The sequence below is a fragment of the Nomascus leucogenys genome, unplaced genomic scaffold (assembly GCF_006542625.1).
Source record: "Nomascus leucogenys isolate Asia unplaced genomic scaffold, Asia_NLE_v1 001526F_33260_qpd_obj, whole genome shotgun sequence".
Classification (NCBI taxonomy): domain Eukaryota; kingdom Metazoa; phylum Chordata; class Mammalia; order Primates; family Hylobatidae; genus Nomascus; species Nomascus leucogenys.
The window spans coordinates 20,262-30,106 of record NW_022096168.1 but is presented as its reverse complement, the minus strand read 5'-3'; the positions used below and the strand labels follow the sequence as shown (position 1 = coordinate 30,106).

Here is a 9,845-nt window from a genome sequence, read left to right as displayed (position 1 = left end):
ACCCCTCCCGCGGCGGGGCACGGCCCCCTCCCCGCGGTCCCCGGGCGGGCGCGCTCACGTGTGGCCGCAGCTGCCGATGGCCACGGGCCGGTGATAGACCTCCAGGCAGATGGGGCAGGTGTACTGCGCCTCCAGGCCGCTGTCGCCGCCCGCCGGCCCGGCCGGCGGCTGCCGCTGCTGAGCCGAGGCGACCAGGCTGCGGAACATCGCCATCCCGGGGCCAGGCCCGCGCCGCCCGCCGCCCGCCGCCTGCTGTCCTGGCCCGGCCCGGCCAGCTAGTCACAGCCGCTACTGCGCCGCGCTGACGTCATTGTAGGGCGCCGCCCCCAGCCGCGCTTTGCGGCCGTGACGGCGCCGCTCTGACGTCATCAGGACGCGCCCTCGCGCTGTCGCCACCACAGTCTGCGACGGGACCCGGCGTGCCCATGTGTCAGGTGGGCGAGGACTACGGGGAGCCGGCGCCTGGGGAGCCGCCCCCGGCGCCGCGGCCCAGGTAAGAGCTGGCGGCCGGACCCGCCAGGTCGCCTCTCGCCTTCCCGCCGCACTCCTGCCCCGAAGGGTCCCGGCCGGGCTTTGCCGTTGCTCCGGGAAGCCCCGCGTGGAGGGCGGGACTTCGCCCCCTGGCACTCGGGGAATGCTTGTCAAGCGGTGACGAACACCTAGAAGGGGGCTTAGTCCACTGGCTCGTACCTCTCATCCTAGCAGCCACTGGGGACGGCTCTGCCGCTGATGGCGCTGTCCTTATTCGGAGAGAACTGGTTCCGTGAAGCTGTCTCTCCTCCCCGTGTCAGCCTTGGGAGACTGAAAAGCGGCCTTTATGTGCCCCCCTGAGCCGGCTTTTCTAGGCTAAACATTCTGCTAGAGCCTTTGTTTTTCTTGAAGTTTGGACAAAACACAAGCCTGGGTTTTTGTGTGTACTGAGGTGCCTTCTTCTGACCCAACTCAGGGTGAGAAACAGGAGCTGTCTCCCCAAAGCCCACTAGGGGTGGGGAAGATGTGATCTGTGTTCCTCTCTCCTCCTCTCTCTCATCTCTAAAGCCGTGAGCAGAAGTGTGTGAAGTGCAAGGAAGCCCAGCCCGTTGTGGTGATACGAGCCGGAGATGCCTTCTGCAGGTGAGGCCTGGAGGTGGCTGAGACACTGGCAAACGTGGCCTCGCTGAGCAGACGGGATAGCCCCAACTTGTGATGCTTTATTAATTCATTTTAAAAACACGTACTTACTTTATTTCTGCTTTTGATGTGGCCCCTGGTGCCCCTGGTGTTGAAGTGGAGGCGAAAGCATTGCTTTCCTGCTTGGGATACAGTGTCCCATGAGCTAGCCACAGATCCGCTGATGAGGTTTCTGATGGAGCTTATGGGGACAGTTGGAAGTGGGCCTGTGGTGTCTAGATTGGGATAAGGCGTAGGAGGACCGGGCGTTTGGGGGCAGCTGGAATACGTCTAGGGGCGGATCTGAGCGTCTTAGGAACTTGGCAGATGGTCTGGGTGAAAGTTTTTAATCTCATGTGAGATGCTTGTTTCATCTGTGGCAGGATAGAGGCTTGGAAGATCTCCAGCTTTCCCCCAGGCGCTTGTCCTGTCCTTGGTTTGTAGCCGTTGTATTCTTCAGTTGTTTCCACTAGATTGAGCTACCTGAAGGGAGGACCAGGTCTCTCTCCCTTTAGTCCTCTTAATTCCCAGTGGTGGTAGGTGGTTTTTTTGTTGTTGTTTGTTTTTTTGAGATGGTGTCTCGCTCTGTCACCCAGGTTGGAGTGCAACAGCTGGAGTGCTTGATCCCAGCTCACCGCAACCTCCGCCTCCTGGGTTCAAGTGATTCTCCTGCCTCAGCCTCCTGAGTAGCTGGGATTACAGGTGCCTGCCACCATGCCTGGTTAATTGTTTTTTGTAGTTTTAGTAGAGACTGGGTTTCACCATGTTGGCCAGGCTGGTTTCGAACTCCTGACCTCAAGTGATCCACCTGCCTCGGCCTCCCAAAGTGCTGGGATTACAGGCATGAGCCACCACACCTGCCCAAGGTAGGTATTTCTTTAAGCACCCAGGAGCATCTGCAATTGCCAAGCACACCAGGCTGCCGGCAGAACTCACTGGCGAGAGGCTGACTGTGGCTGCACGCGAGGCCCCTGTGGCCAGAAGGGCTGCTGAGGACAGAGCTTTTGCTCTGCTGTGCTTGCTGGTCCCAAGGAGCAGTGGGGAGCCGGCTCTCGGGGGAGGCCTTAGGAGCCTGCGTCGAGCTGGGCTCCTCAGGGGTCATTCACATCAGCATGTGGGAGAATTCGTGGCCTTCCCTGACACACAGGGAATAGTGTGGTTTCAGGAGCCCAGACGCAGCGTGTCCACGTGGACCCACCACGCTTGAATCCCAGCTGGTGGTGTAGGGTGCGCAGGCTGTCCTGGTCCACGGTGTGGAGGTGAACCCCAGCACCCGTGTGTCCTTGTGTGAGACTCCCCACGCCCAAAGCTGGGTCCTGGGGGTCACTTCCCATGTCCCAGCCTTGATACTTGCCAGTTACCTGCAGTCCCTCGCCTGGCATCTTGCTGTTAAACACAGACTTGCTTTACTGTCTGTAAAGGAACCACAGGGGGGTCGTTCGGCCTCTTGTACGTGGTATCCATTCAACGTAGGGAGGGATTGCTGTGGACATCAAGTGTGTCTGATGGGATGGAAGAGACTTGGAGCCCCAGGTGCTGGGTGACTCTTGCAGTGGCATTGTCCGCTCTGTACCGGGTGCTGCTTTTCACCCTGCCTGCCAGGATTGCAGGAGAGCTTTAAAATGCAGATTCCTAGGCATCACCCCTAGACGATTTGACTTAACTGGTTTGTGCGATTCTAACATACAGCTAGGGCCAAGAAGCTCTGGGCTGGTGAGCCCGAGTCAGACGGCTGGAAAGTTTCTTGTGAACAAAGACCACAGCTGGGCACAGTGGCTCACACCTGTAATCTCAGCACTCTGGGAGGCCCAGGCAGGACGATCACTTAAGGCCGGGAGTTCGAGACCAGTCTGCGCAACATGGCGAGACCTTGTCTCTTCAAAAAATACAACAATTAGCCAGGCATGGTGGCATATACCTGTGACCTGTAGTCCTATCTATCCGGGTGGCCAAGGCAGAAGGATCACGTGAATCCAGGAGTTTGAGGCTGCAGTGAGCTATAACTGTGCCACTGCACTCCAGTCTGGGTGACAGATCGAGACCCTGTCTCTTAAAAATGCAGTTCCCAGGCCTGGAAGTTCTGATTCTGTGGGGTTATGGGAGGAGCCCAGGCCACTCTGTGAGTGAGCCTCAGCCATTCCTGGCCCAGTTGAGCCCAGCACACTAAAGATGCCAGCTCTGGGGCCCCAGGATACTGAGCCCTCGCTATGGCCCACCCCATTTCTGCTCTTCACCTCAAAGACGTGGTGTCTGTATGTGGTGGGTCTTTTTTATGGGGTCTGGGTTGGCCTCGGCCTGTACATGCCTAAGTCCGTCCACTCCACCAGCTGGGCCCTTCTGAGCGCCTGTGGGGAAGGGATGCCCGGGCTGTGGCCCCTCATTTGTTGGATGCGGCCTCCATGGCTGTGCAGTTGGTACCTGGTGGGGTTGTGGGAGGGACCAGTGAGCCTCGTGTTCACCCTGAGGAAGCCACCGCCAGAGGGGCCCCCAACCCCGTCCCTTTCACCAGTCTCTGGGCACAGCTTGGATGTGAAGATGCTGCTTTTAAAGATGGAAATCGGTAAAGGACATCGTCACCTGGCAGCGCCTCAGGACACTGCCCACCGTGCAGGTAGCAAGCGGCTCCCTCACCTCAGGTTTGTGTTGCAGGGACTGTTTCAAGATCTTCTACGTCCACAAGTTCAGAGCCATGCTGGGGAAGAACCGGCTCATCTTTCCAGGCGAGAAGGTAGCGTCTGGGTCCTGGGGGTCTGACTGAGCAGACTGGCCCCTCGAGGTCCCCGCTTGTCCCTCCCACAGGCAGCCTGGCCTGCTGCAGCCCACCAGCTCCTCCCTGGCCTTTGAGGGCAGACTGGATGTCCTGGATGTCCACGAGGTGGGGTGTCTGCCCGTGTTGGAGATGCGGTGCCCTGAGTGATGTTTTTTCTCCCCCAGGTGCTCTTGGCATGGTCTGGGGGGCCTTCATCCAGCTCCATGGTCTGGCAGGTCCTTGAGGTGCGTGTTCACCACCCCCTGGGCCCAAGCTGCTGGGCTGAGCTTCGGGCTGGGGGCCTGTCTTCTCAGCCTGCTGAGGGGCTGTTGGCTGGGGCCAGAGAGCAGCCCACCCCACAGCCTGGACACCTGGAGGGTTCTCAGATGTGTTTACAGCAGGTGCACCAATCAGAAGCTGGGTCCACAGTGCGTGTGTGCTGCCCACTTGACTTCTGTCCATTTGCTCAACTTGCATAGAAACACAGTCAGTGGAAAGCTGCATCTTGGCTCAGCCGTGTGTGACCTGAGGGAAGATTGGGAAAGAGAAGGGGGTTTGCCAGGAGAAGCAAAGGGAGCAGCGTTTGAGGTGGAGGGGACGGCACGCGCAGGAGGCAGGGGCCAGCTCAGGCTGCGCACAGGGCTCGGCTGGGCGTGGTGGGGCTGTGCCCATGGTGTGTCAAGGGCCAGCTCAGGAAGTCCGAGGCAGGTCGGGATGTGCTTGGTTTCTCCGCGTTCCCAGTGAGAGGTGCAGACCGGAGGAGGCTGTTTCTGTGGGGTGGGTGGTTGAGAGGAGAGGGGTCGGCTCTGCCGGGGTGAGGGGTGGGGTGTTGGTCTCAGGATGGGCGCACTGCACGGCACTGCTGAAATTAGTTTTCTGTTTTCTGAGGTCCCCTGAACCTGCTAGGAGGGTGTTGTGAGGGAACTGGCTCAGCCCTCTGTGTAACACTGGTGCTGCCCTACTTGTGCCCAGTGGCACCCCTGCCTCTCGCAGGCTGTTGTTTTCTGCTTGTGAGAGCAAGTGCTTCCTTAGTGGTCAGAAGCGTGTGGGATGGTGGCGCAGTGGCCCCGTAACCCCAGCCCTCTCTCCTGGGGCGTTGTTGGGACATCCAGGACCAGCTGGGGAGGGGCATGTTTTACCAGGGGGATGAAGACCTCCAGGCTACCCTTTAAAATAAGTCGGGCGTGCAGCCTCGCCTACTGGGCCTGCCTGGCACCTGTGTCTGAATGGCTTTGTCCAATAAACGCAATGGCAGGGGAAGGCCACTTCACCTTCCAAGACGGCGTTAAATCCGGATGAAGAATGTTCTGAGCTGGAAAAGTGTCCTGTGGCTTATGGCTGGGGGCTGAGTCCCTGCTGCTTCTCTCTCCAGGGCCTGAGCCAAGATTCTGCCAAAAGACTGCGCTTTGTGGCGGGAGTCATCTTTGTTGACGGTATGTGGGGCCATTGCTCCTCCTAATCCCTGGCCGCTTGGGGTATGCCCTGCGGATCCTCCCTCTGGTGTGGACCCTCCCTCTGGGGGGACCCTCCCTCTGGTGTGGAGCCTCCCTCTGGGGGGACCCTCCCTCTGGTGTGGAGCCTCCCTGTGGGGGGACCCTCCCTCTGGTGTGGACCCTCCCTCTGGTGTGGAGCCTCCCTCTGGTGTGGATCCTCCCTCTGGGGGGACCCTCCCTCTGGTGTGGAGCCTCCCTGTGGGGGGACCCTCCCTCTGGTGTGGACCCTCCCTCTGGTGTGGATCCTCCCTCTGGGGGGACCCTCCCTCTGGTGTGGAGCCTCCCTGTGGGGGGACCCTCCCTCTGGTGTGGACCCTCCCTCTGGTGTGGACCCTCCCTCTGGGGGACCCTCCCTCTGGTGTGGACCCTCCCTCTGGGGGGACCCTCCCTCTGGTGTGGAGCCTCCCTCTGGTGTGGAGCCTCCCTCTGGTGTGGAGCCTCCCTCTGGTGTGGACCCTCCCTCTGGTGTGGACCCTCCCTCTGGTGTGCAGCCTCCCTCTGGGGGACCCTCCTCTGGTGTGGAGCCTCCCTCTGGTGTGGACCCTCCCTCTGGTGTGGAGCCTCCCTCTGGTGTGGACCCTCCCTCTGGGGGACCCTCCCTCTGGTGTGGATCCTCCCTCTGGTGTGGACCCTCCCTCTGGGGGGACCCTCCCTCTGGTGTGGATCCTCCCTCTGGTGTGGAGCCTCCCTCTGGTGTGGAGCCTCCCTCTGGTGTGGAGCCTCCCTGTGGGGGGACCCTCCCTCTGGGGGGACATGTTGAGCTGCTGGTGTCGCCCGTGCACTGAGGCCCTGGTGGGGACATTTCCCTGAAGGAGGCAGCGGATGTGTCCATCGTTAGGTGGCATCACTGTTGCTGGAGTCTAATAACTTCCTTAGAAAGTAGGGGGGTGGGAGCAGGAGCGGCGGCTGCCCAGTCCCTATCATGGGGTCTGGGGACAGAGAAGGGCGAGTTAAGTGCTGATGGTGAGGGGGGCCCCGGGGTCGCCTCCCCGACCCTTGCTCCTGCAGAACAAACTCCTGGGGTGTTCCCTGTAGTGCTGAGGTTAGCCACAAGAGAGAAAGCCCTGTCCAAAGGAAAATGGCCGACACCCCACCGCCCCGCCAGGAAGCACCGCCCTGCAGATCGAGGCCTCAAAGGGTGTCCCCAGGTGGAGGTGGCCCCGCTTCCTGCCCTGCCTGGCTCCTCTCTGAGCCTTGACTCTTTCTGCCTGGGTTTTTCAGAGGGAGCAGCCTGTGGCCAGAGTCTAGAGGAGAGAGCAAAGACCCTGGCCGAAGTGAAGCCCATTCTGCCAGCAACAGGGTTCCCATGGCACGTGGTGGCCTTAGAGGAGGTGGGAGGGCTGTCCCTGGAAAGGGGTCCTGGAGGTGACATCTGGGGGGCACCTGCCTGTGTCCCAGCCTCACTGCCGTTTCCCACATCATGGAAGGTGGGGCTGTCTGTGGGGGGCACCTGCCCTTGTCCCCGGCCTCACTGGCCTCTCCCTCATCCTGGAAGGTGTTCAGCCTGCCACCGTCGGTGCTTTGGTGCTCTGCCCAGGAGCCGGTGGGATCCGAGGGGGCCTACAAGGCGGCCGTGGACAGCTTCCTCCAGCAGCAGCATGTGCTGGGGGCCGGGGGGGGTCCTGGCCTGATACAAGGGGAGGAACAGCCACCCCCACCCACACGGGACCCCCAGAGCCTGGCAAGACCGCCTGCCACTGCCCAGACTGAGGCTCTTTCCCAACTGTTCTGCTCAGTGAGGACACTGACGGCCAAGGAGGAGCTTCTGCAGACCCTGAGGTGAGGCCCTGAGAGCCCCCCTTCCCCGGGCGCTAACTCCCTCAGACCCCTGAGGGCCCCCTTCCCTGGGTCCTGACCCCCGCAGACCCCTGAGAGCCCCCCTTCCCTGGGTCCCAATCCCCCAGACCCCTGAGAGCCCCCCTTCCCCAGGTCCTGATCTCCCCAGACCCCTGAGAGCCCCCCTTCCCCGGCCCTGACCCCCCAGACCCCTGAGAGCCCCCTTCCCCAGGCCCTGACCCCCAGACCCCTGAGAGCCCCCCTTCCCCAGGCCCTGACCCCCCAGACCCCTGAGGGCCCCCTTCCCCGGCCCTGACCCCCCAGACCCCTGAGGGCCCCCCTTCCCCAGGTCCTGACCCCCAGACCCCTGAGAGCCCCCCTTCCCCAGGCCCTGACCCCCCAGACCCCTGAGAGCCCCCCTTCCCCAGGCCCTGACCCCCCAGACCCCTGAGGGCCCCCTTCCCCAGGCCCTGACCCCCCAGACCCCTGAGGGCCCCCCTTCCCCAGGTCCTGACCCCCAGACCCCTGAGAGCTCCCCTTCCCCAGGCCCTGACCCCCAGACCCCTGAGAGCCCCCTTCCCCAGGCCCTGACCCCCCCAGACCCCTGAGAGCCCCCCTTCCCCGGGTCCTGACCCCCCAGACCCCTGAGAGCCCCCCTTCCCCGGGTCCTGCACCCCCCAGGCTCCTGAGATGCTCTGTGTTTTAGGACCCACCTGATCCTGCACATGGCCCGAGCCCACGGCTACTCCAAGGTCATGACTGGGGACAGCTGCACACGCTTGGCCATCAAGCTCATGACCAACCTGGCACTGGGTCGAGGGGCCTTTCTGGCCTGGGATACGGTAGGCAGGGGTCTGGGTGTTCAGGAGGCCCATCCCCACCTTCACCCCTTTGGCCACCTTCACTGGAGAGTAGCCTCTCGCGTATCAGTTCTGCGGCCTCTTGGATGGTGGTAGGGGTCTGTGACCTTCCCTACCTGGCAGGGGAGGAGGGGCGAGCACATTCGGGCCTTGACCTGGACCACACAGCCCCCGCCTCCCCCAGGGCTTCTCGGATGAGCGGCACGGGGACGTGGTGGTGGTGCGGCCCATGCGGGACTACACCCTGAAGGAGGTCGCTTTCTACAACCGCCTGTTCTCCGTCCCTTCTGTCTTCACACCAGCCGTCGACACCAAGGTGGGCCGTGTGGGCTGAGCAGCCTTTCACCATTGACTCCAGGGTGGGCCATGTGGGCTGGGCAGCCTCTCACAGGCTCAGGTCACCAGCACAGCTTCAGTGACTCCTGCTGTGGCCCCCAGCAGTGCCGCATCCTCTGAGCCCACCCTGTGCCCTGAGGGTGTGGGGGTGACAGGAGGACCCCCAGTGGGTGCACTGCTGAAGCCGGTTCTCTGGCTGCCTTGAGCAGTTGCAGCAAAGCCAGACCCATGTGGGCCAGCAGTGTGGAACTCACGGTACTTGCCCTGGGGACTCTGCCCCAGTCTGGGGCTGGCCTTTGGGATTTCCCGTAGCCCCCAATCTGATTGTCCCTAGGCCCCTGAAAAGGCCAGCATCCGCCGGCTGATGGAGGCCTTCATCCTCAGGCTGCAGACCCAGTTCCCCTCCACTGTCAGCACTGTGTACAGGTGTGTGTACGGGGGTGTGCGGGGGTGTGTGTGGGTGCTGAGCTCACCACTCATGCTCAGGCCAGGGCTTAGGGTGGAGCCGCAGCCTGTGTGATTCACCTGCTCCTCTCACACCCCGGCCATAGGACAAGTGAGAAGCTGGTGAAGGCCCCCCGGGACGGCCCCGCTGCTGGCGACTCCAGCCCCCGCTGCCTCCTCTGCATGTGTGCCCTGGACGTCGATGCTGCTGGTCTGTTTCATGCTCTTGGGGTGATGAGGGGAGGGAGCCAGGGAGTGGGCGTGGGGGCTCAGCAGCCCCAGGCTCCCTCAGCGCCTCTCTGCTTGCAGACAGTGCCACAGCTTTTGGGGCTCAGACCGCCTCACGTCTCTCCCAGAGGCAGTCGCCCACGCCCCTGACTGAGACCCGGACACCCCCGGGGCCATGCTGTTCTCCAGGGGTGGGCCAGGCCCAGGGGGCCTGCAGGAGGTGAGTCCCTGTCCCTGTCACTCATGGCCAGCTGCATGGGGGGAGGGGGATCTGCCCTTACCCACACTGCATGGCAGTGAGGTGCCAAGGTGGGCACACAGCCAGCTCTGCTCCTGCAGGGAGGACCCCCAAGCCTGCATTGAGGAGCATCTGTGCTACAGCTGCCGTGTGAACATGAAGGACTTGGTAAGTATGTGCCCACCTGTCCCGGGCCAGGCTTGGGGACACGGGAAGGCCGTCCCCTCATGGGTGGCTTGAGGGGGTGCTGGCGGGTTTCGTGGCCCCTCGACACCGGCCTCTGTTGCAGCCCTCACTGGACCCCCTGCCGCCGTACATCCTGGCCGAGGCCCAGCTCCGCACACAGAGGTACTAGGGCCCACACTGCCGTGGCGCGTGGGGCAGGGGCCTCAGGGCTGGTGCCCACTGCAGCTTTCTCTCTAGGGCCTGGGTCTTGCAGGAGATCCGGGACTGTCTGATTGAGGACAGTGACGACGAGGCGGGCCAGAGCTGAGCGTGAGGACATGCTTCCCGAGACGGCAGGCGGTGGCCACCTGGTCCACCACACTGGAGCCAGAAGGCAAGGATGGGGG

The 9,845-nt window shown here is 62.5% G+C and overlaps 1 protein-coding gene across 2 annotated transcripts; it reads left to right on the top strand.

Annotated features, from left to right (window-relative positions):
• Positions 1-388: 388 nt before the first annotated feature.
• LOC100597313 (cytoplasmic tRNA 2-thiolation protein 2) lies at positions 389-9,798 on the top strand. 2 transcript variants are annotated; one of them, XM_030808656.1, is made up of 15 exons: positions 389-493; positions 1,039-1,113; positions 3,799-3,877; positions 4,084-4,143; positions 5,271-5,331; positions 6,613-6,722; positions 6,887-7,170; positions 7,874-8,009; positions 8,212-8,343; positions 8,698-8,789; positions 8,915-9,018; positions 9,117-9,255; positions 9,375-9,441; positions 9,563-9,621; positions 9,697-9,788. In XM_030808656.1, exons 1-15 carry the CDS (start codon positions 426-428, stop codon positions 9,764-9,766), a joined length of 1,536 nt encoding a protein of 511 aa, XP_030664516.1. In that variant the 5' UTR covers positions 389-425; the 3' UTR covers positions 9,767-9,788. The 2 variants fall into 2 exon arrangements, with proteins under 2 accessions (XP_030664516.1, XP_030664515.1); XM_030808655.1 differs by lacking the exons at positions 389-493; positions 1,039-1,113 and having other exon boundaries at positions 3,820-3,877; positions 9,713-9,798.
• The last annotated feature ends 47 nt before the right edge of the window (positions 9,799-9,845 follow it).

What these genes read in the sequence shown, in the direction of transcription:
- LOC100597313 (XM_030808656.1), top strand. Translation starts at nt 426, where the DNA reads ATGTGTCAGGTGGGCGAGGACTACGGGGAGCCGGCGCCTGGGGAGCCG. An exon ending in TCATCTTTCCAGGCGAGAAG is followed by an intron (nt 3,878 to 4,083) that starts GTAGCGTCTGGG and finishes TTTCTCCCCCAG; the next exon opens with GTGCTCTTGGCATGGTCTGG. An exon ending in ACTGTCAGCACTGTGTACAG is followed by an intron (nt 8,790 to 8,914) that starts GTGTGTGTACGG and finishes CCCCGGCCATAG; the next exon opens with GACAAGTGAGAAGCTGGTGA.